At 42.2% G+C, this 25,055-nt stretch overlaps 1 protein-coding gene across 2 annotated transcripts; it reads left to right on the top strand.

Moving 5' to 3' along the window:
• Positions 1 to 6,276: 6,276 nt before the first annotated feature.
• On the top strand, positions 6,277 to 22,959 carry LOC146208695 (uncharacterized). 2 transcript variants are annotated; one of them, XR_014705405.1, is made up of 3 exons: positions 6,277 to 6,864; positions 16,399 to 16,468; positions 22,587 to 22,959. XR_014705405.1 is itself a non-coding variant. In XM_084595923.1 (3 exons), the coding sequence occupies exons 1-3, from the start codon at positions 10,530 to 10,532 to the stop codon at positions 22,920 to 22,922; spliced, it is 462 nt and encodes a 153-aa protein (XP_084452049.1). In that variant the 5' UTR covers positions 10,438 to 10,529; the 3' UTR covers positions 22,923 to 22,959. The 2 variants fall into 2 exon arrangements, 1 of the variants encoding a protein (XP_084452049.1); XM_084595923.1 differs by lacking the exon at positions 6,277 to 6,864 and adding an exon at positions 10,438 to 10,585.
• The last annotated feature ends 2,096 nt before the right edge of the window (positions 22,960 to 25,055 follow it).

Here is a 25,055-nt window from a genome sequence, read left to right on the forward strand (position 1 = left end):
GGGGCTAATTAAGTTATTCGCTTAAGACATACATGCATTCTACCCAGTCTTATCGGGCTAACGTCTGATGCCTGCCTTAATCAGGATTACAAGGAAGTCAATACCTAGTCTGCTCTGAGAGCAACAAAAGTAATATAGTGGAATGGGAAGCTAGTTGCTCAGCACACATGACGTGAATAACTGTAAATATCGTAGGCGCGAATAATTATATGTCAGTGCAGCATTGTCCTTGTCTGTCAGCATATGTCTTCTGAGTATTGTCGGTTCTGCTGTGTTTTCCATCAAGCAGCAAAAGTGCGTCCGGTTATCGGCGGAGAGAACAAGACACGCAGCCACACTCATTATAAAGCTCATTAAATGTTTATGATACCAAGCGTGAAATCAAACAAAACGATTCCGAAAGAGATAGATTTGCTTCATGTGGCTGCCACTATCTAATACGAAATTATTCACCTCTCCTGTCGAAAAGAGCTAAGGGCCCGTCCTGGCGGCACTCGGTATCAGTACAACTTACAAGCATTAGGGATATAATTTTGTACGCTGAAAGGTAGCCGCAAACTGCGAAAAATAATGTACTTCTGCGATCGGTACAGGTTCATCTCCACCCCCCCCCCCCCCTAACCTGCGTGCCGGGGCGGGAGATGAAGGAATCCTTTTCGGTGGAAATAACGTTTTCTTTCATTCATTATTCATTTTAGTTTTTGGGACTTTCAAATTGCGCGCCAATTACTTCCTATGCCCTTTTTCGGCTCTACTTCCGGTTGCGTCACGTAACATCCTTGACATCACATCTACTACAGCACCCCTTCTCTATTTTCCGCTTTCACTCGCACCTTCCTTCCTTAGCTTATGTTTCAGGTGTCCATAGAACAAGTGTGACATATACTGCGCCTTCCTTTTCCTGTGAACCAGTTATTGTAATTAAAAACCTAATTAGCATGTTGACCTAGTTATGAGGAACAATGTAGCAGGCAAAAGAAGCTTTCGTCGTTGCTCTCGTAATTCAACTAGGGTTAACCAGAGCTACACCAAAACTATTTTTTAATGGTAATCGTACTTCAAGCTTCTCTAGCAAAAGTTAAAATTAAGCTTTAATATAATTTTGCGATTAAATTTAGAAAACCAAGCGAATACGCCGAAACAGAAAAAAAGAAACTCTTGAATAAAACGATCACCCCACACATATGGGGCATGCACATATATTACATATAATGTTTGTTTTCTTTTATGAAATTGGCCTGTTAAAACGCAGTAATCAAAATCTCAAGATGGAAATGTTTGTTCGCGCCATAAAGTTGACCATGTAGCGCTTTTGAGCAGCCTTTGCGGTGGAATGGAATTCGTAAAAACGAGCTGTAGGTTCAGGCCAAAATTCTATTGCCGAGAGAATAGGGAAAAACTGAAATGATAAATCATACGCCAAAATTCTATTGCCGAGAGAATAAGGAAAAACTGAAATGATAAATCATACGCCGCTGGCTTGCGAACCGCAGTCTGGCAGAGCCCTATTTGCATTATGAAATTATGAGGTAATTGTTTTTTAAACTGCGAAAGCGATCACTGCTCTCCGTAGCTTCTTTGCTCCGTGCTTGTGTTTGACCTTGAACCGAGGAGAATCCACGCGGCGGCTGTTGAAAGCAAAGACGAAGCGCCGCCTTGGCCTGCGCTAGAGCGCTCACGCATCGAGTAGGGCAGATGGTTTCATAAGTTTCACACGGCAAATTGCGGTGTTTTTTGATTCCGCCACAGCAGCTGTGACAGCACGCAGCTGCCAAGGTCAAATCGGGCGTAACCACGCGCTCGCCTCTGCCTTGTCATGTGACAATCTTGCTGTCACTCCACCGCAGCTACGCTGCAGCCGTGGCACCCGGTATGTCTGATAACCTTTGCAGCCTCTTTTTCCGGTGCAACGAATCGCAACAGCCCTCGACAATTTAACGGAAGCAGTCGTTATGGGCGATCCAGGCGAGACGCCTCGTGAACTGTCTACGTGTCAGAGGTTGCAAACCCGACAGCTCGAATCCGACCATCCAATTTATGTAGCGCGCCAAGAGGCTGCCACACTTAGACAAAGAGAGGCAGGTCGCACGAGACGTGCCCCCGTTTTCGCATTGCTTGCTTAGGTTTAGCAAGTTTAGGTTTCGGTTAAGGTTTTGCGTAATTTTCTGTTTCCCATATAGCTGTTCAATGTTCAAATGGAGTACATTTTCAGAATGCATCGATTCAAAACTCGTTTATAGAAAAAAGCAACCAGATTTAATAAAACTGATATTTTCTTTAATTATCTGATGTCGTTTTTACTCATTTTAAAATGATCCTTTCGTTTTATGCCTTTTACGTTTTATAACATCGTTACATCAATCTCACAACCGTACTCATTACATTGTTAGGGTCATTCTTGTAAAGCACAGTCTAATACAAGTTGATAGAAAAAAATTTTGGTAAGTTATATTTGCTTATGGCTGTCCAGTGCCTCCAGAGCTTAATTTTGGTTTCTCATGACGAAGTGAAAGCATTTAAGCAACTTGCTCTAATTATCCGCTATTATTGCGGAAGCAATACTGCGCCACGTCTAACCGCTCGTCGCTATGTTCCTTGGTCCCCTAGGAGAAACTGCCAACATGGTCTCTCGTTTCACATGGGACGGTTATGTCAAAATCAGCCTGGAAGGACCGCGGCACTCCCGTAGGCCAATAAGGCACGTTTATACGGCTTGTGTAACGCGGGGATTTATATGTGGGCTGGCAGGATCTGCCAACATGGGCCTCTCGTTTCACATGGGACGGTTATGTCAGAATCAGCATGCCAGGATCCTGGCATTCGCGTTATCCCCATGTGCCATTAAGACCTGCTTGTACAGCTTGGATAAAGCGGGGCTTTATATGTGTGCTGAAGAAGAACAAGAGGAAGAACGCTCGGTCATCCGCAGCTAATGCTTTCGCTCACTATCGGTTCAGCACCGTTGAACCCTTGTGAATTGTTTAGAAAATGATTGTCACGTTCAGAGATGTCGGTAATATAGAAAAAAGAGTTCAAAAATAGAGTGAAGAGTGTGGTATGACGTGGGAAGAAATTCGCTCTCATGCTAAATTTCGTGAACGCGTTCAGAAAGCGCGTAATGGAGATAAGGTGGGGACGCTTTACTTGGCAGGTTTTCAATAAATAAGATATTGCGCAAAAAAAAAAAAAAACAGCGCGGCAAGCGATACGAGAAGAGTGGTATCTCTGATCCGCTGCTGCTGTAGAGTTTGGACGTTTTATAGGGGCTACCAACTCAATTACAATTAAATCAAATGCGGTAGCTTGTACACAGTTACAATTGTAAATTTCAAGATAAAATATCCTGTACATGAAGATGGAAGAGTAGAAAAGAAAGATATTTTGCAAAAAAACTCTTCTTGTATTCTGGAAGGTGAAATACAGCACAAACAAAAAACATAACTCATGAAGCCCTTACAAAATATGAACATTGGCTCAAATCTACCGGTAGCTGCTACGAAATGGGGCTAAACATTGGGATGGTGGCAGGACACCATTCTAGTTTGTTGCCATTTAATCATAGATACACAATTTAGATCTAGCTATGAAGGTCCGTAGCTAAGAAGGCTTACTGTTATTAGACACTTAGGTATGCCGAAATTCTGTATTTGCTTTCTTCTTTACAGTGGCTCGGGTATGCCGCACGATGTATAAAGGTATCTGGTCTGTCTTTTTTTTTTGTTTCGCTGTGTTTTTTTGCATATTAGAATGCGCGAAGTATGTAGGCATCTTGAAGATATTGCTTTTCAATGTTTTATATTGCATATGAGAATGTGGCGGCGAGAAGCTGCATTTTAAGAGCATGTTTTGATGTTTTCCAGTGTACACCTAATAGCGCGATTCCACTCATATATGAAAAAAAAAATTGATTTCTAATGAGAGAGCACAGCATAGTGCCTTTGGCAACAACAGATGTAATAATTTTGCCATCGGAAATGACTCACGGTAGCTAAATTTTGAAAGTTTTTGCATAAAAGCTAAAAGCAGCTCTTGGTAAATACCTCTAACCTTTTCGTGCAGAGACTAATGTTATGTAAATTTTGTAAATTTTCAGTAGTTGTCAATACACATGGAGGACCTAGGGGCAGTTGACTGCGAGTAACCAGTCTCTATAAACTAACCATGAGTACAGCAAAGAGGTGAAATCAGCGAACTAATGACATGCAAGATCGTACTACGTTGAGAGCATCAGAGGAGTATTATGAGTTAAGAAAACGTTGTCAGTCACGAATCAAGCTATATAAGGTAGAGAAGTTCTTTGAAGTAGACAATTGATAGACATATAGTTGCACTCATTCCTAAAATACCTCTGCTAAGCAGACCCGGCCACTAAGCTGTTAATAGCCTTGCTTCCCCCATTTTTCCTTTTATGTTTATTTTTAATTTCTGCAATGCGAGATTTTCATTTTTGGCCAAATTTAAATTTTAGATTCTTTGAAGCCCGTTGTACATTTGCCTGTGTGGGCTGTGCAACGAATTTTTATTTCTTTTTATTTGCCCACATTAAATTCAGTTGGTAGCAGAAATTTAAATGATGCCGGAGAAGGGTTGCAGTCGCACCCTCGACGGCGATCATTTTGGAAAGAAGAAAATGTAAAAAAAAATATCAAAACTGGCAGTCTCTTTTGGGATTTCTAAATTCGGATATGATAAATATTTAGTCATTGGTGTGATAAAGTTGAAATGCATTGAATAGATAATCTAGGGAGAAACAAAACCACGCCACTACTTCTTGTAATGTCATTGATTCATTTAAAAATGCGATAAGCTTTTAGCTGAGAACGTTTTCGGGAATATGAATGGAACTCGCAGTTCACAGGTATTCATCAAATCAAACTCTAAGACAGGCACAAAAAGGGTCGGCTCTGTCGGCCACGTGGCTAAGTAGGTAAGAAAGCTTCATACTTTCCACTAACAACATTTGACAAAGAGAAAGGAGCAGTTAACATCAAAGGACTAGAGTATAGCCTGAAATTGCAGATATATGTTCAATATTTATTTAGTTATGATTGAATTGGAGTAAATCTGGTAAACATTAAACTACACATTAAGATTATTACAAAAAAGGTACATGCAATAGCAATGTTGAAGAAAACAAAACAAAAACACAAGAAACATGTCCTTTACTTTGTAGCGCCCGTGTTTGCGTCCGTCTTTCTTGTTCTGTCACGAGGCACGGAAACATGGACACACAACTTGGTTGATTCTCAATACTCCGAATCGCTGCTGTAGTCACTTCAGGTGTTGCTAATACCAGTTAAGATTTTAAACTTCGTTTAGCACAAAGGAAAATCAGCTTCTGTACTCTAGAGCCCATGAGCCTCTTCCTGCTCTTGATGATCACGCAGCCGCACTTTGACTTACATGCTACAGTGGACGTCGTAACACATAGAACAGAAACCTTCTAGAACCATGAAAATTGTCAATAATTCATTTTTTTAACAAAGCCAAAGAGTCGCAGCATGTGCAATTACAGAAGAATGGTAAAATAAATTTGGTCTCTGCTCACATGTGTCTATAAGCTTGATTACCATAACTGATTTTTCTCATAGTTTTCGATGTTTCGCAAAACCTTTTTTCGCTGTTTCTTTCCAGCCTTCGATATTTCAGGAAATTACATGACCCTGCGTATTACTAGGTACCTTCAAATACGCATGCCGCAGCAGCCACGAAGATATCACGTGGTGACGCCAACTGCCGATGCGTATGAGCGCCATCTTCTTGAATTTACCGTTTGTGAACATACTGTAGTTAAATGTGCTATAAACAACGCGTAATAACACACATAATTTATTTATATGTTCCGATGCGTCGGTTTATTCTAAGTGGTTTTGTTTCAAGATCTAGCGCCACGCTTTCGATAGTGTACTCGTAGGAAACGCTAAAAAGAGATCGCTAGCGCGGAGTGTCTGCATGCAACTCCTTTTGTGTGTCTGCTATGCAATTCCTTTTGAATAAATGTCTTTCAGCTCGCTAAAAGACGGTTTAGGTGTAAGAGTTTTTGTTTGATCGTGTGACACGGGTATTAAGAGAAAATCATTGCCCACCGGCAGGACATCTAATGTAAGCGCGAGATAACCGAAAGTCATTACGGATAATGAATTCACCGAAGCGTTTCATATGACTTTGTCTGGGCGCTGACTAATATGTAATTATTCATTTATTACAAATCTACACGACCTTTGGATATTTCATTATACATATAGCCAAGTAGGGCTAGGTGGCAGAATGGAAAATGAGCTGACGAAATATGAAACGTGGAGGGAAGATGACTCCAGTTGGTGGAGGAGAGAGTTAGCTGCAAAGAGTTAGCTGCACTTTAAAAGTACATTTGGTTTTATTGTAATCGGTTTAGTCATCTTTACATCTCGGCAACCGAAAAGCCTCTCCAATACCTTTGCAGCTAACTCTCTCCTCCACCAACTGGAGTCATCTTCCCTGCAAGTTTCATATTTCGTCAGCTCATTTTCCATCGCTTCCTCTACAGTCTTGTTGCATCTGCTAATGCTGCATTCATATATTTATTTATTTACAGTTGGGTTTGGGCCTCCTTAAGCTTAATTTGAGGTATTAGGCCCATTAATTCAGCAAGATAGAACTTAATCGAGTCAGCTTGCTGCGAATCGTGAGCCCAGCCGATAAGTTTACTTAGACGAGGACTGTCCAGCGTTGTTGCTTCCATCTTGGAAGGAACTCAAGCTTCCGCACAACCAGTCAGCCGCAAGCTGCAAGTGAATCTCAATTATAAGAATTTTTTGCTAGATGAAGCAGAGCTACCAGGCGCCTGACCGATGCTGACTGCCTTAAATAGCGCCTGCGGAAGCGGTAAGTGCCGTTCACCTGCTCCCTTTAATAAAGCAGAACAGACAACTTAGAGTTCGCGGAAGACGCAATTTATATTTTTATAGGAACTGTGGAAAAGTGCTTTCCACGCGGCGAATTCTTGCGCAAGGACTACTGTCATTGGTAATCATGATTGAGGCGCTCATATTTGTTTTTTACCCGCGCAGAGTGGTTTTTCTGACGCATACCTCAGAATATCACAACATGTAATGCTCTATTTCCCATTTATTCACGTACTCCGGCATTTGAAATTAAAATCAGCACTGCAGACGCTGCCTGAGACTAGTCATCATACATACCGCTGCCCGTGGCTGCAGAATCTTTAGTTCACTTCAGTGAAACTTTCGTATCAACGCCTTCATTCAGGAGAATGAGACCTGTCTTTCACACGATCCTTCCTTGTTCTGGGAGCGTACTGCTCTATGAAGGCAGCATCTTTGCCACCTTGCCAACAATACGCCTTCGTTGACTTCACAAGTTACACGCGCAAATAAAAATGCGCATGCCTTTACTTCAGCTACTACTCACCTAACTGCTTATGCAAACTTCATGGACGATATCTTGCTCGCTGAAATGTCTGCTGCCCATATGAGAATGACTACTCGCTTCTTTGTCCATTTACACCTTGGATAAGGAAAATTCCGTGAGCCTAATGCTTGGGTACCAATGGGAGCTTGCGCTGGGTTCAATCGCGTACGTCCGGATACAGAGCAATAACTGGCCGGAACAACAGCTTAAATAAACTTCAGCAAACACAGCAACGATGCAAGATCAAAAATGCAATGATGCCGAAACTCGTTATCAAGCAAAACTATGGAAAAAAAACGCAACTATTAGAGTTAAAACGCGTAAATTAAATCGATCGTCTGGTCCAGCAGCAGGGAAAAGAGTCACGTGATGCCACTTGCTCCCCTAGATTGACGCTAGCTCCGTTCGCTCCAGTGGTGGCGCTCACGCTAAATATTTCATATGCCTTCTCCCACATTGTCGTCCATCATGAGCTTCTTTTTTCTCCCATTCAGAGCAGAGTAGCAGGCCAGACTTTATTCATTCCGGCCAACCTCTCTGCATTTCCTATCAATAAATCCATCTATCTATCTAACATTTATTGGTTCAGTTTTAAGTGCAGAATACAAAAGTATCTCTCTGTACAGCGCCGCGAAAGGTCGCTTTCATTTTTAAAACAGACTATAGATTTGTGCATCACTGATCGCCTAGCTGAGCTTTTCAAGCCACATCGTTAGTGATATTAATTTAGTTGTATTTAAAAAAAAATAAATTAGTATGCGTATGGTATGCTTATCGTGACTGGTGTCCACCTGCCAACGTTTTTGGACTGCTCTGCACTGTGCACTCAAATTTCGCTTACGTTGCGCTGAAAGAGTACTTTGATTAGCGCTGGCACATGGGCTGTTGGGTTAGAGTGCTTTCAGATTTGTTCATCTTCACTTGTACCTTTCGTCTGCCATGCTGTTTACCAGTATCCTGTTTACTATCCTAGCCGTACATCTTTTTACCCTGCCATAAACAGGGCAGAAAGACTGCTTCAATCCTATTGTCATCAAACTTGCCTTATACCGCTGTAACACGGGCATATCGAAGGCCCTGGAACCGACTTCCTATCGACTCGAAGGCCTTCGAAAGCTGCCAGACGGGCGTTTTCAATGACCATTGAGTCGATAGTCTACCGAGTCAGCGGAGCAGCTCAGAACTCTATCGAGATCTCGAAGGCCCTCGAACGTCCGCAAGGTTGCTAGCGTTGACCCGAGGAGCGTCACGCACACACGTGCACAGCGCGTTTACGATACAAAAACGTGAACAAGCGTTATTTTATATCTTTAATTTACGCTATTAATATCCGTAATAATTTTAAAAAGCAGTGCTCTTTTTAAAGCAAATAATTTATGCACTCTCTACCCCTGTAACATGCGCTACCGAGAAATACAAACACAATGAAAAGCACAGACGTATAAACGCTAGCGAGCTAAAAAAAAGCAAAAAAAATCAAAGTTGCCTTTGCATAACAACTAAACACCTGCAGTTACTAAAAAAAATGGTAACAGTTATATTTTATTTTGCATTTATAGAGAGATTTTAGTTCTTTAAGCAAAACCGAAAGCAACGATAGTGGCGCCACAAAAGTTTGTCGCCAAACACCATAACTATTTCAATAGATTTCGACTTTTACCGTGTAGCAGCGGCACAACTCCTTCGAGTTCGATCGCGAGTGAAAATCTCGAAGGCTATCGGCTCAATCGCCTTTGAAAATGACCGTGTGACTAGGGTAATAAACCCAATAAATGCTTAGCGAAGCGATGGCTAATTTCTGCAATTCCAGTACTATCAATACCTGGTCAACGCTCTATTCTTGATTTTACTGCAGTTCTCTCAATACGTTCAAGACATCAAAGCACGCCATTGCATGTGATAAAAATCTGATATGCCAGCGAATACACGGGCTCTCCACTCAGATACTTCTGCGTCTGGTTCAGATGCATTCTTTCCATAAATATCAAAGTTCATAATACTCTATTGACATTTCGACAACACTGACCTCAGAACTCTCAATATAGTATCCAGCTGCCTAGCCTCCAGTTTCTATGGCTACCCTAGCATTAAAGGTATCAATTCGTGCAGTGCACAGCTTTCTGATCTTTTTTCAGGCTCCATATTTTGGTAGAAGCCTTTCTGTTTGTTCAATACTCGCGTAAGCCTCTACCACCTTCAGGTCACGCATCTTATTTAGGTGATTTACGATAGCAGTCCTATTCTCGCAATGGTACAGAGCTTTTCTGTTAGAAGCCATTATCTTTTTGATTGGGGCTCTTACAGGAGCTCTTACTGGCCCGCTATGCAATTTTAGCCAATTAAGCTCTGTCATTATTCGCTGTTCGCCCTTCGTCTGTCGCAGTTACCTATGGCACAGTACATGACTCCGATTTATTACGCACTGTATTCTCCACCATAGCTCATGGTCCACCTCACGATATATGAGTTTAGAGTTCAACTGTGCGGGGTCGAATTTCCGGTGAAGTCTTGTCTGAAGCGGGAGATGATAAGCATACTCTGTTGTGTGACATTATGACTGTGTTTCATCAGTTCCGCTACAGCCACTGGAGACCTAGGACCCTTAGTTCATTGCTACATTAAAAAAAAGCCTTCAGTGCCTAATTACAAAACCGGGCCACATTGTGTTTAATGAGCGGCTGCATTGTCAGGTGGGATTGCTAAAATCTGGCCGCGCTCGATGCTTTTATGGTCATTCATCAACAACAGGATCTTACTGCTGACAAATCGCCTTGCTGTAAAATTAGGACCGCGGTTATTTTGCATGGATTAAGTTTCTAAAATATTATATGAATGGTTTTCTTGGAGCATTTTATCACCTACATTTTCCTACGTTATCCTTGGAAGTCATCGCATAAAATATTTTGCGCCTATAACCGAATTCAGTTTCAAGAAATCGCAAGGCTATATCTCTATATAACTACACATCCTCACGTGCCTTAGAATTAGGCCATATGGATTTTTACTGACATTTGTTAAGGAGGGATGTGCAGAATAATATAAATTGCAAGTTGCCTCTGACATTAAGGCATTCTGTCCATTTCACACAAAGGTATTCGGTGGTGGCACGTGCTGACAGGATGAAAATTGTCTTCTGTATTCTGGTGTACGCCTTTGGGTTTATACAGATCTCTGAGTAAGTTTCTCTTCTACGCAAGACCGGTAACTATTCCCTCAATCCTGTCAGTTGCTTGAAGAAATATTCTTAAAAGAAAAAAGATTTTTTCGAAGGCATCCGTGCTGCGGGGTCAACGAGTGAGATATATTTTGTACATCCGACAACACCGCTGCCATGCTTATGTTTCAGCTCTTTTCAGCAATATATCAAGCGTTTTTAAAACTCTTGATATATTGCTTGCGGGCACCTGAAATAGGTTTTGAGCAGAATATATAAAAGATGTCGGGTTGGCACAAGCCTTAAATTTCACAGAAAGTAAGCGAAAAGCTCATTAATTTTAATGCATTTGGCAATGAAGATATTTCGGCGCATATATGGGGTGAAGTCTCGAATGGCTAGCCGTGGCCCCAATAAGGATCCTTTGCAGCAGACCCATATATTAGGCCTTGGAACATTTGGAGGTTGCTTTAAGACCAAAAAGGCCCATATTTTCAGGTGTTCGTTGAGCAAAAAACGTCTTCGGGCCGAAGTTACGGGCAGAAACCTCAGCTATAGCTGCAGCTAACATTTTGCTTTTTATTTTTATTACATATTTCTCTTACCCAAAGGTTTTCAAATTCCTTTCAACTTCTTTTTGGGCAATAGACCCTAAACAAAATCGGGAATGCCAGAAACCACGTTTGAAAAAAAATATCGTCGCAGTCGCAGTGAACCGCCTCTGGCGCCCATACTTTGTGTGCCATATGTGACTAACTGGAAGCTCTGCCTAACTATGGCCTGTCAGCAGTGATATATTGTGCAAAGAACAAAGAAATGAGCTTACACATATAGAGCGGCAGCGCTCATTTTCTTGTTTTTGGTCATAACGGGTCCCTACATCGTCACGTGTCCGCCATTTAACACATGTCATATTCCATGCGGGACGTTACTATGAGCAGAGATGATATATTAAATTTAGTTTATTCTAGTTCATTTGCTGCATGATTTTGATTCCAAGAACGGCATGAAAGAGACGGCGACACGACTTAATGAATGGAACGGGCTTATCGCCACTGATACCGGCACTATTTGAGTGAATGGGGTGTCCACGGTTCTCCTAAAGCTGCTAAAGTGGCGCTGTTCTTTTTGTTTTCACGCAACTTTCGGTTTCACTATCTGATTGACGCAGTTTTTTTGTTTTTCTCATTTCGTATACTAGTTATCCCAAACCAAAACAATGCGGCAGCTTAGCTCAGCATGTGTGCATGGCGCTGGGCTGCCTACTCCTCTCCAATCCAATCTAATACCCTCCAATGCAGTGTAATCCAATCCAATCCACTCTATTCTAATCCAAACCAAAACAGCCTAATCCAATCAAGTAAAGTTCATTCCAGTAAAATCCAATGCAATCAACTCTATTCTAATCCAAACCAAAACAGTCTAATCCAATCAAGTAAAGTTCATTCCATTAAAATCCAATCCAATCCAATCATGTCCAATCCAAACTAGCCCAATCGAGTTCAATCCAATCCAGTTCTAACTAATCTAGTCCAATGCAGTTCACTCCTTCCCAATGCTCCGTACACGTTTCAGGTTAGTCAGGCTGTCTAGCTATGTTGTTGCATAAAGACAAGCATTTCTTCTGCTTCTTCTGGTTGCGTCTTGATTTCCAGATGGCGCGGCGAGCAAGTGGCGTCCACTAGCTGCGGCGGTTGCTACGCAACGGATCTGTGCCTCCTCACGTGCACCGCCACAATTGCCAGTTCGTGGCCAATGTAGCTTCCGCCACAAATATTTAGCTGGAGAGTACTCATCCCTCACTGGGCGCCATTCTCATCCGAAAGTTTCGAATTTACTTAACTATTCCGTTTTACATTGCAGTATTTTGCAGTAACGAATGGCGAAAGTGCTGTTTTTATTTGCATTTATATCCCTTTCGTCTTCGGCGCCACGTTTAGCACCTATTTTAGGAGATCATTCTTTCTCACATCTAATATTCTCGAAAGAAAGTTAAAAAAATTACAGGGTATGCGAAGAGTTGAGATCAATAATTCCAAACACCAAGTTGCTAGTATGTGACACGTACTGAAAGGACCAAAGGGACTTACCATATTTCACTATCCCAATGTCGTCCCATGGAATATAAATGATTGCAAAAATTACTTCCGTCCGTCCGCATGTTCACACAATCCTGGCGCGCCCTGTAAGGCTAATTCTCTTGCTGGTACCCTATGCATGACAAAAAACGGTGAATTACAAACTTCAGTACCTTTGAAGCATTTTTGTGCACAAATAATTCTCAAAGCCCTGAAATAAATCGCATTTTTCTGCACATCTCAAGCTTTAAGAATTTATCGCGCATTCGCTCAGCTATCATCGATCAGGTAATGATTTAGGCATGAGTCACAAAAGCCGCTGAAAATATTACCATTCAGTAAATCACCAACCACTACTGCTGAAGAAGCTGACGTTGAGAGATTTTATGCGGACCTGCAATATGCCTTTTAGACTGTCCTCCATCATCAGACGTCGTTTTTCTCATAGGAGACTGGAATTCTAAGGTCGGGATTGAAGAAATATTCGGAATTACAGGCATGTTCGGTCTTGGTGTGCCAAATGAAGCTGGGATAGCAAATACTCATTTTCAACAGCACAAGAGGCGCCTGTACACATGGACTTCATCGGACGGTCTGAACAGGAGTCAGATCGATTATATTCTTTCCCGGCAGAGATGAAGAAGCGCTATACAAGCAGTAAAAACAAGGCGGGGGCCGATTGTAGCACCGATCATCAGCTTCTTTTTGCAAAATTAAACTTCGATTGAGGAAAACGCAGAAAACTAGAAGGCCTTTCAGGTATGATCTGGATCAAATTCCGTCAGAATATGCTGTGGAAGTGAGGAACCGATTTCAAGAATTAGATCTAGAGGACAGAGAGCCTGAAGAAATGTGGACTGATGTTCGTGATATAATACAAGAAGTTGCTACTAAGGTAGTTCCAAAGCAAAAGAAATGCAAGAAAGCAAACTGGTTATCTGAATAGGCTTTGGAAATAGCTGAGGAACGGAGGATGGCAAATGTTATGGGGGAAAGAGAGAGATACAAGGTTCTCAATGCGGATTTTCAGAAAATAGCAAGGAGAGATAAGAATGCCTTCCTGAACATACAGTGCCAAGCAGTTGAGGACAACAGCCAATTAAGGAACACAAGAGCTCTGTAGAAGACAATTAAAGATATCAAAGGAACCTTCTGTGCTCAGCTTGGCGTGATAAAGGACAAACAAGGCAAGGACCTCACTGAAATCTCAGAGATATAGGACAAGTGGCAGGAATACACAGAAGAACTGCACAAGAAGGACCCGGATGTGCGAACTCAACATAAGACGGTTATGATTACTGATCTCGAGCCGGGCATCCTGAAGAGTGAAGTTGAATGGGCCTTAGCCAGCCTTGATAAGAACAAAGCTAGCGGAATTGATGGCATTCCAGCTGAGTTGCTTCAAAACCTAAACCATCACGACGCTGTTAACGTTGTGTATACATTATGTCAGCAAATTTGGACAATCCTGCTTTGGCCACAGGATTGGAGGAGGTCAGTTTACATCCCCATTCCAAAGAAAGGCAGTGCCAAAGATTGTTCCAACTACCGCACGATCGCGCTTATTTCGCATGCTAGCAAGGTGATGTTGAAAATCCTCCAAGGTAGGCTGCAGCAATGTGTGGATCGGGACTGAACTGAACTGATCTGAACTGAAATCATTCGAAGTGTTGAAGTTCCTTCCTTTATAATCAGATGTACCTGCTTCTGGTTAGAGTAATGAAGCAGCGATGCCAGTGTGATTTCTCGCCTGTCCTCCTCTATGCGATACATCGCGTGGCTATGTCCTAGTGAAGCAGCTTAGTTGGCAAGGCGCACTGAGCGCAAAAAAGGCGATTGGATGACATTTTTAGGACTGCTTTTAGATGGAAGGCTGCAAACGTTGTAGAAGTCTTGAAGACACGACGATATAAAGGAAAAAAAAAAGAAAGGGAGGCCTACGAAAGAATTGGCAGTTTTATTTGCCTGCGACCGCAACAAAACGTGTGGTAAAATTTAATTATATGTTATTCCTTACTGGCTGCTTTCTTCAGTCGACATAACATAGCGGAATACTGTGCTTTGTGTGCCCTGAAATACTGGCTGCCTCCTAAACACGTATGCTAACCATTAATTCTGGAGAAAACGTTGGTCATGCAATTTCAGCGCAATGGAACCAGTAGTTACCATCCCTCCTGAAAATAATTGGTCGAGGCTGCCGGAGCCATGCTTAGGAGGTTATAAAAAGGCATTTTGCGAGACAATGCGCCTCCACAGGAGGAAAATCATGTGTATTTACGTAGCGTATGGATAAGGAATGAAACTATTGCGTTTCGCAGCAGAACACGTCACTGGTATGATTTGAGATTTTTCGCCTTTATTTAACGGCTCTCTATTTTTTATTGGACTCATCAACATTAACCTGCAAATAATGTTTCTTCTTGAAGGTGCATATTGTTGGGGAGGCAGCCTAAAATAATGTGCCTCTGCGCGACCACTAAGTAAAACGGGCTTTTCTCGAAGGGACAGCCTACTTACTCCTACAGACGAGTATAACAATTGAAATATTCTAGTAGATTTCGTCGGTTGTTGGCAGTAGCGTCGGACGAAATCGCGTTATAGGTTAAAATATACCTTACATTGGCCAAGAGAGGCGGGTATGAGCGGATGGTAGCGCCATGTTGCCTTTAGTTGCTGGTGACATGGTAGCTGCCTAGTGCTGCTGAAGCCAATAAACTAAATTTTATGTATGCTATTGAAAAAACGATGCTATCAAAAAGTAAATTTCAGTTTTCAACTCTTCTGTGCTTCGCCTCTGTTATGTTATGTGGTACATGAGGCGAATGCAGCAGATTGCACAGTTTTTGCGCCGAAAATGAGCTGTAATTGTGTCAAAAGCGGTTGCTGTAGTAGTTAAGCTCCCCCACTCAGGCAAGCCAGAATACTTGCCTTTTCAATGGTATTGGCTGCAGGTAGTCTGTACTGCATGGAGCCTATAGGAATTGCGAATGAACGCGCCTCTCTCATTGAGCGAATATATGCCCCTTAGGAGTTTCCCTAGAGAGAAGAAAGAACGGCGCCAATCTTTCATCTTTCATCTTTATTTTCACAGTGAGGTACATGTGCATGGATTATCAGTACTATCAGTATTACAGTATTAAGAATCACTGTAAATCTGTCCCGGTCTGAATTTGGTTTAATGGCTACTCCAAGAGATATATTCAAGTGGATAAATAGTTAAAGGGAGGTATGGATTCTTTCGTGTGAGCTGCTTTTCTATATACGGATTAGCCGTAAAATGGCATTGTTTTATATCTAAGCGCCAAATAAAAAAGCCTCTCTCAAGAAATCATCAAGAGCGCAGAGGAAGGCCACATATCGGTATTGATGCCACAGAGGTCTAGCATGAAGATATAAATGTGCCGTATACCAATCTACAGTATTGTTCGTCTAAGGTAAGATTAAGCGCTTGTTCGTGCGCACTCGCCCGTCCCGTCTTCGAGAGTGCGCTATTAGTTACCGCTGAAGAATTAATCACCAGCATGCCCAAATCTCTGCTCTGCTTACGTATTCTCACGCACTGTCCTACAGGTTGTCCTAATATGTGAAGTTTACATGCAGGGAGAGGACCCTGATAGTTTTATACAATAGAAACTCAGCAATTGCCCCTTTGCTCACTTTGCGTTTGCAATATATGAGCGATTTCAGTTGTTCTGTAGCCCTACCATAATGCGATTTTTATTGCGGGACATTATACTTCATTTCTGACTTTTTCAGAGGTAGTGGTTCACAAAAAAGGACACCAGCGCCTACGCCTAACTCCGTAGCAGCATGCCAAGAAAAGCCGGTGAGTGGTATTTACATGAGTGGTATTTACATCAAACTTTGTTATACCGTTTTACTGGCGCTTAGAAGATGTGTTTATTTGAGCGGCCTTCCAGCAGAATGTGCAACGGTAATTCTCTAAAAGCCCAATGCCAGCCTATATTTCTAAATTACTGAGACCCACTGTATTAAAACATACATGATTGTAACTATCATTCGGCCCGAAGATGGTTTGCGAAGAAATTGGCTACTTCAAACTTGAAGGTGAAGGTAGCGGTGGAATTTGTACGACGTTCTGAGACGTTACCGAAGTAACAATGCTTTGGGAAGTAGGTGTAAAGTCTATAAACACTGCATCTCATGTGTTTCCTACAAGTGCAGGAAAAGCTATTATAGCGGCAAGAAATGTTTATAACACTAGTTTTTTATTCGCGCATACGGCTGTCATTGTGTGAGTGAGGCTACAAATTTTCATTAAAATGTTGAAATCAGTACATAGTTGGTGACACTGCCTTGCATGTCAAAGTATATAAATACGCAATTATAATGCATACGGTTGAAGGATGGCAGCCCAATGAGCGTCTTTAACAAGCCATATACTGATAAATAACTGCAATAAAAGCTGTCGATTTCATGTAAGAACAGGAAGCCACACCTGAGGTCTTTAATTAGAACATTGAACGCAAACTTGTTGAAAGTCTTGACATCATCATCATTATCAGCCTGACTATACCCACTGCAGGGCGAAGGCCTCTCCCATATTTCTCCACTTAACCCGGTTCTGTGCTAGCTGCATCCGCTTGACCCCTGCGAACTTTTTAATCTCATCCGCCCACCTAACTTTCTGCCGCCCCCTGCTACGCTTTCTTTCCTTTGGAATCCAGTTTGTTACCCTAAGCGACCATCGGTTATCCTCTCTTCGCACTACATGTCCTGCCCATGTCCATTTCTTCTTCTTAATTTCCACTAGAATGTCGGTAACTTGAGTTATTTCTCTGACCCACTCTGCACGCTTCCTATGTCTTAATGTTACCCCGACCATGTTTCGTTCCATAGCCCTCTGGGTTGTCCTCAGCTTAAGTAGAACTCTCTTGGTTAGCCTCCACGTTTCAGCGCCATAGGTGAGTACAGGTAAGATGCAACTGTTATATACTTTCCTCTTTAGCGATACCGGTAAGCTGCTAGTCATAATCTGCGAATGTTTGTCAAATGCGCTCCATCCCAATCTTACTCTTGTTATTTCCTTTTCATGGTCCGGATCTTGCGGTTACTACCTGTCCTAAGTAGACATATTTGCCTACTACTTCCAGTACTTCGCTACCTAATGTAAACTGCTGTTCCTTCCCGAAGCTGTTGAACATTACATTAGTCTTCTGCATATTGATTTTCAAGCCTACCTTTCTACTTTTCCTGTCTAGGTCATCAATAACTATTTGCAGTTCATCCCCCGAGTTGCCTATCAGGGCAATTTCATCAGCAAATCGCAGATTTCTGAGGTATTTTTAATCTACCCTTATCCCTAACTGCTTCCATTCCAAGTCTCAGAATACTTCCTCTAAGCAAGTTGTGAATTGTACTGGGGAGATTGTGTCTCCTTGCCCAACACCTTTCTTTATGGGAATTTTGTTACTTTGTTTAAGCAGAACTATGGTCGCTCTGCAGCCACTATATATATCTCCCAGCACTTTCACGTACGGCTCGTCTACCCCCTGATTTCTCAATGCCTGCATCACCGCTGCGGTTTCAACTGAGTCAAATGCTTTTTCGTAATCAATGAATGCTATTTATAAGGGCTACTTATATTCCGAGCATTTTTCTATCACCTGATTGATGGTATGGATTTGATCCATAGTAGAGTACCGTTTCCGAAACCCTGCTTGATGCTTTGCTTGATTGAAGTCTAAGGTTGTCCTGATTCTATTAGCGATTACCTTAGTAAATACCTTGTACGTAACAGACAGTAAGCTGATTGGTCTGTTTTTTTAAGGTCCTTAGAGTCCCCTTTCTTATGAATGAGGATAATGTTTGCATTCTTCCATGGTTCCGGTACCGTCGATGACACCAGGCACTGCGTATACAGGGTGGCCAGTTTTTCTAGCACGATATCCCCCCCGTCCTTCAGCAAATCTGTAGTTATCTGATCCTCTCCAGCTGATTTCCACCTTTTCATAGTTTCTAATGCTTTCTTGACGTCGTCCTTCGTAACTGGTGGAACGTCTGACTGGTTTTACCTACCGCTAATCTCATTACGGTCCTGATTACTTTGGCTACTGTAGAGATCTGTATAGAATTCCTAGGCTACTTTGACTATCTTATCCATAATCGGGAGGACGTTGCCCACCTTGTCCCTTATCGCATACATCCGGTTTTTGCCTATGCCCAATTTCTTCTTTACCGCTTTAAGGCTTCCCCCGTTCTTTACAGCATGCTCAGTTTTCTCCATGTTATACTTCCTTATATCGGCCACCTTGCGCTTATTGATTAGCTTTGATATCTCGGCCAATTCGATCCGGTCTGTTGGATCGGAAGCTTTCATACTATGGCGTTTCTAAATCAAATCTTTCGTCTCCTTAGACAACTTACCGGTATCCTCTCTAACTATCCTACCGCCTACTTCTACCGCGCACTCAGTAATGATATCTCCGAAATTATTGTTCCTTGCTTCTAGGGTAATTCATCTTGGAAATCAAACTAGCGCACTTAAAAACAGACACAGGAAGAGAACGAAAACACAGCGCTGTGTTGTCGTTCTCTTCCTGTGTCTTTGTTTTGAAGTGCGCTAGTTTGATTTCCAAGATGAATTACCAACTAGTCCGTTCTTCATCCCTTTCTAGGGTAATGTCGCCATCCTCGGTTAGAGCTGAATACCTATTCTGTATCGAGATCCTGAACTCTTCTGCCCTCCCCCTCACCGGTTATTCGTTGATGTGTTTCTTTCTTATTAATCTGTTGCGTTCCTTCTTCACATTTAGGCTAATTCGGGACCTCACCATCCTGTGGTCACTGCATCGCACTTTCCCGATTACCTCTACATCTTGCATAATGGCTGGGGTTGAACACATTATGAAATCGATTTCATTTTTAGTCTCCCTGTTCGGATCTTTCCATGTCCATTTCCGGTTCTTCCGTTTGCTGAAGAAGGTATTCATGATTCGTAAGTTATTGCGCTCTGCAAACTCAACTAGCAACTCCCCCCTGCTATTCCTAGAACCAATGCCATAGTCACCTACTGCCTTGTCTCCTGCCTGCTTTTTCCCTACCTTGGCATTGAAGTCGCCCATTAGTACAGTATACTGCGTCTTTACTTTTCGCATTGCCGATTCTCTATCTTCGTACAAGCTTTCAACTGCCTGGTCATCATAACTACATGTAGGTGTATAGGCCTGTACAACCTTCAGTATATACCGCTTATTAAGCCTAATTACGGTGCCTGCCACCCTCTCATTAATACTATAGAATTGATCTATATTACCCGCTTTATACTTATTGACAAGGAAACCTGCTCCTAGTTGTCGCCTCTCTGGTAAACCTCAATAACACAGTACGTGCCCATCCTTCAGTACAGTAAATGCCTCATTCGGCCTCCTAACCTCACTAAGCCCTATGACATCCCATTTCATACCCTCTAGTTACTGTAAGATCACTGCTAAACTAGCTTCACCAGCTAGGGTTCTAGCATTAAACGTTGCCAGGGTCAGTTTCCAATGGCGGCCTGTCCAGCCGAGCCAGGCATTCTTAGCACCCCCTGCTGTGTCACAGGTCTGACCGCCGCCGTGGTCAGTTGTTTCGCAGCCGCTGGTGACTGAGGGCCGGGGTTTTGTGGAGCTTATCATGAGAGGTTGCGGCCCATTACGGCACCAGGGTGGCCAACTCCTGTTCTGGTGCGGGAGTGCGTTGCCGGAGGTGTCCACCGGCATCAGGTCGCACCCCAAACCTGTTTATGCAATCCTTGACATATTAAGATGAGTTGTCGGATTTCTCTGTAAAGTCTTGCCTTAAGGTCGCATTGCCATATTTTAATGGTTACTCCTTTCGCTGCGGCTCTGACCTTTAATAATAAACATGCTTGATATCTCGATGTTATTTTCCATATTATATGCTATTTGTATGTTGTGCACCAATTTTGAAGAACGATCACAATGTGAACATTTCCCTGCATAAATAAGGCAGAAATGCGTCCAAAATGTCTTTTGCGACCAGGCCTTCTAACTCAGAAGGAGCACAGTATCAACCGGCTGTTATTACCAATGAAAAAACAAAGGAAAGTAGCTTTTTCCTATATTTACCATTCCTCTCATGCCTCGAAGCCCCCTTTAACACACTGTAATGCTATCTGTTGTACATAGGTATTGCCAAACGGGGTGCGGAGAGCGGTATGAATTACAAATTTCAGCCTTGCGTTCAAAACTGATTTAATTTAAATAATTTCTCAAAGGCGCCCTTCGTTCATGCAAACAAAAACGTACATGTAATCACCGCTTTTGAGAAGAAGTGCAAAGTGTACGCTTCTGTGCGGCGATTTCATGAGTTCTGTGGGTAGAAAGCAGCCATTCCAGACGGATGACAATTTGACTTCTTCTTTACTTTGTCGCGGCGTTCCTCATCTCTTGCCATAGTCTCCATATGAGGCTTTTTTGAATCTTTTGGTTTTCTTATCTCCACATACCGCTAGAAGATGGTTGTTATATGCGGGACGAAACGCTGTCGCGATGGAGAATATTTTGATGTGAAACTTACCCTACCCCATGTGTCTGCCGAGGTAAATTGGGTAGGCCCTTTCACTTTCATCGAGCGAGGAGTAAAAGCTTAGTCGCGGAACTACTTATGTGTGTGTTGTACCACTACTCGACATTCGATCTTTGACGGCAGGAGTAGCGTTCCGTGCTCCATCTTGTGTTGACAGCATCCTCGAATCCATAGTCTTGGCAATTTAATAGCTACAAAACCTTGCCTGCGTATATATATAAACATAAGACTAACCAAATGGTCCAAGCGAAACGATACTTTCACATCACCTAACAAGGTTTAGCAAGGGCAAATGGGAGCGGATATACTGGCACTGCCGCTAGTTGTTATTCTACACCAACAATTGCGTTCTGCGGCTTTTCCTTTCCTCTCCACTCGACCAGTGAATTCAGGAATACGCCCCACAATGTACAGCCATTCTTAGTGTGCTATTTACATTTGTCATGAATTAACAAACATTACTCCTGGACACGTCAGTGCCCTGTAATTAATAATTAAATCTGAATCCTCCTCTTGCTGGCTGTTATGGGTTCAGGAATTATGGCACATACCCACTCACGAGCATCGGCACAGAATTGGGGCAAACAGAACTCTTCGGCTGTACATTTGCTTGACCCCAGTATAATTATAAAAAGAAATAAGAAAACAAGCGGTGACAAATGCGAAATAGTAGAGAAGCAATATTTACATATAGCCAGATAATTGATCAGATTCTGCCACGAGTGTAATCATCGCCGGACGGAGTTGACGATTTTCCTCTGATCTTTTTCTTACTTTTCTAGCCCCTAGTAGAGCCCCGCCGCTCACAATAAGTATCAAGTGAATTCATCTATTACAAATTTTAGACCATCTTGAAAAGCAATTTGTATTGCGCGCAATACAAGTATAAAATACAGGTTGTAATTTTCCCACGAGCTCTAATATAAACAATATACTCCTTTTTATCTACTGGAACCTGTTTTGTTTTGTGTCTGTAACGATTCCAAGAGGCATCGCACCTAAATGCATTCAAAGCGCGCAGCAATATCTACACAAAAGCTGGCCACGTGGGCGATCGCACCTTGGGAACAGAAAGAAGCTTTTTCCTTTTTGTGAATAGAACGCCTTTGATAGGCTTGCTATAAATCCCTGGATTACTCAACATCAATTTACAACAAATTTCCTGTAACGTGCAAGTAGCTGACCTTTGCGCATAATTGTTTCACATTTGCGTATAAATACTATTCGGGTTCTATGTTTCAAACAGCAAAGTAAAACGTGCGCCTGTTTTTCCTACGCATAAATTCAAATAAATGGTTTTCAATGTTCGTGACTTTGTTCATATCATCATGAAGCCTTTGTTTGAAGCGTATTGAGATTGAAAATTTACCTGTACTATTTTCTTTCCCGACCAGTGCGATCCATACTATGAAGGCCCGCAGTGCAGCCTTAACTGTGAATGTGGTTACTACGAAGAGGACGGCCAGTATTACGGCATCTGTACGTCCGCTAATAATGTCCTTGGCGGTGATGACGGAGGTTATCGGCCCGGTGTCGACCCGAATGTAGCGATGCAAAGCGGGGCCGAAATAGCTAGTAGCGCCGTTTACGCGCTAGCTTCAACACAACCGAAAATGCCATCTGCGAAGAAACTGACGAGCCCTCTCCGTAAACTGAAGGTGAAAGCACAGAAAATCAAATTACCAAAACTTAGGAAGATCAAAATGCCAAAATTTAGGTTGCGAGGCTGAATACACTTTGATTTTTAAAATAAATCAATAGTACATTTTGTAAGAGTGCTTTTCTTTTAACCATAGAGACAGCAGCAATCAGCGGGTATAGTTTTATCTGATGAAAAATACACATTGCTAATCAATACAGCCCCAACTCAACGCAAGCCTTATAAAGCCATTCATAAAGGTACGTGGAACATGTTGGCGTACACTGTTTTCTACTCATATTGTGTGTCGTTTATAGCAGACAGTAGGTATGTATGCTTCGACACTTAGCTCTCATTTAAAAAATTTTGAGACATTTTGGCGACTAAACTGAATAAAGGCGAAAGCCTGAGTGCTGCATTCTGCTACGCGACTGTTGCACATGTAGCGATGAATGCTGCTACGAGTAAAGCGAGCTACTACTCTTTCACATTCTGCGTGTGCATTTATTCTGTGAATTCTGCTTGACAGCGACGAGATTGCGCTCCTTGTAACTTCGCAGTTCTACGTTTACTATTGTGCGGTTGATTTTAACGGATGCGTGGCATTAATTAGTAATTAATTACTTGCGCAACTGCAACTAATAAAAATTGATAGGTAATTATTCGGCATTAGTAATTAGTTATAATTTAGTAAATAATTACGCACTATTTAGCATTATAATTATTTCAAGTTAATTATTTATGTACCTGTTATTAGTAATTGATCATTGATTGGCATATGGCCATATAAGGCACGCTTTCGCGCATACTGTGATTGGTCGAGACCTACTTGACGTCATCCCATTTCGACCAATCAGAGCCGCCGCAAAAGCGTCACACTTTTGCTGACAGCAATGATGAGGCAATTTCTTGTGAAAACAGATATGCGATGAGCGGATACATTTGCTTTAGTAGTGAGTAATGAGTTTGCTTTAGCATATCGTTTTCAGTGGCTGTAGTGGTCACACAGGGAAGGATTCGAATTGTCGGCCCTTCAAAAGTTATGATCATCTTTGTCTATATGATACCATTAAAATCTGAGAGGGTACCACGGTACAGAACACGACAAAAGAGAGTGAACTGCATAGGAACGCCGGCGGGTGGCACACCGTTTTCGGTATGCAATTCTGTCAGTCTGTCAAAGTCTCGAGCAGCAGTATCATTAGCGTCCTAAATCAGATAACGATTAGCGCTCGCCAATGCGAAACATTCGCTAAATAATGTAGTTAAATAGAGTTATAACTTACGTATAATTTTAAATGAGCGATGTTTCTGCTTTTTCTGTTAAAATGAGGGGAAAGTAAAGTATCTGCATTTGTAGCGCGATGTGATTTAGTATGGCGTGTGATTTGACAGCAAAGGATGTTTCCCTGAGAGGTTTATGTCCAATTGTCATCCAACCAGATATGAATAACGATTTAGTCAGGTCTGGAGTAAGCTTTGAATTAGATTCTGTACAAAATGGTTGGTTACAGCAGTGCCAAGTAAACTGCACTGCCCTTCAGATACGATGACCATGGGCATGTCGTACGCTTTCCCCTCTGCACGCAAATTCCTCCTTTTTTACCCTCTGCCTTATACAGTTGTCAGAGTTCGTCTTCTTTCAGTGGTAACCAACCTCCGCATACGCACTCATATTTCCTATTTAGAGTCGTTCACCTTCTATGGGAGCCACTATACGTATTCCTTGAGTGCCAACCATGCTCTCGTTGCCGTCCCTGCGCATTCGCCATTGACCCTAGCTTCAATGCTTGCCAACTCCATGGTCCTTGTTTTCAGAAGCTACAACCCGGTTTTGAATTCTCAGCTGTCACCATAGCCTCTTCATAGCCCAGCGATCCTCTTCAGGAAACAGTCCCAGGTTGGGCACTTCTTCGCCATGTACATAATCTCCTCCATCTACTGCAGCGTCTTTGTTTTCTGCAGCCTCTTTCTTTGTTTAAGAAGAGCAATCAATACAGTGCCTATATAAGTCCATATGCAGTAATACTAGTGCTAGGAAATGTCCGGGATGATAAGGAACTGCGTCTGAGCCTTCTACAAACGGTAATTGTCTTCTTATAATCAACTGCGAGCAATTCTAATTTGAATGTATGTTTTATCATATATGGAAGGGCAAAAATCAAGAATACATTTTTAAAAATCCTACCACTGAGCCATGTTAGCACGGCCTCGCAACCTAATA

Source organism: Amblyomma maculatum, chromosome 1 (assembly GCF_055883805.1).
Source record: "Amblyomma maculatum isolate TAMU_Amacu chromosome 1, ASM5588380v1, whole genome shotgun sequence".
In the NCBI taxonomy this organism is placed as follows: Eukaryota; Metazoa; Arthropoda; class Arachnida; order Ixodida; family Ixodidae; genus Amblyomma; species Amblyomma maculatum.

Bases quoted from the DNA above. Each gene is read 5' to 3' on its own strand.
- LOC146208695 (XM_084595923.1), top strand. From the start codon at position 10,530: ATGAAAATTGTCTTCTGTATTCTGGTGTACGCCTTTGGGTTTATACAG. The intron at 10,586-16,398 runs GTAAGTTTCTCT...TGACTTTTTCAG, and splicing joins GGGTTTATACAGATCTCTGA to AGGTAGTGGTTCACAAAAAA. The intron at 16,469-22,586 runs GTGAGTGGTATT...TTTCCCGACCAG, and splicing joins CAGCATGCCAAGAAAAGCCG to TGCGATCCATACTATGAAGG.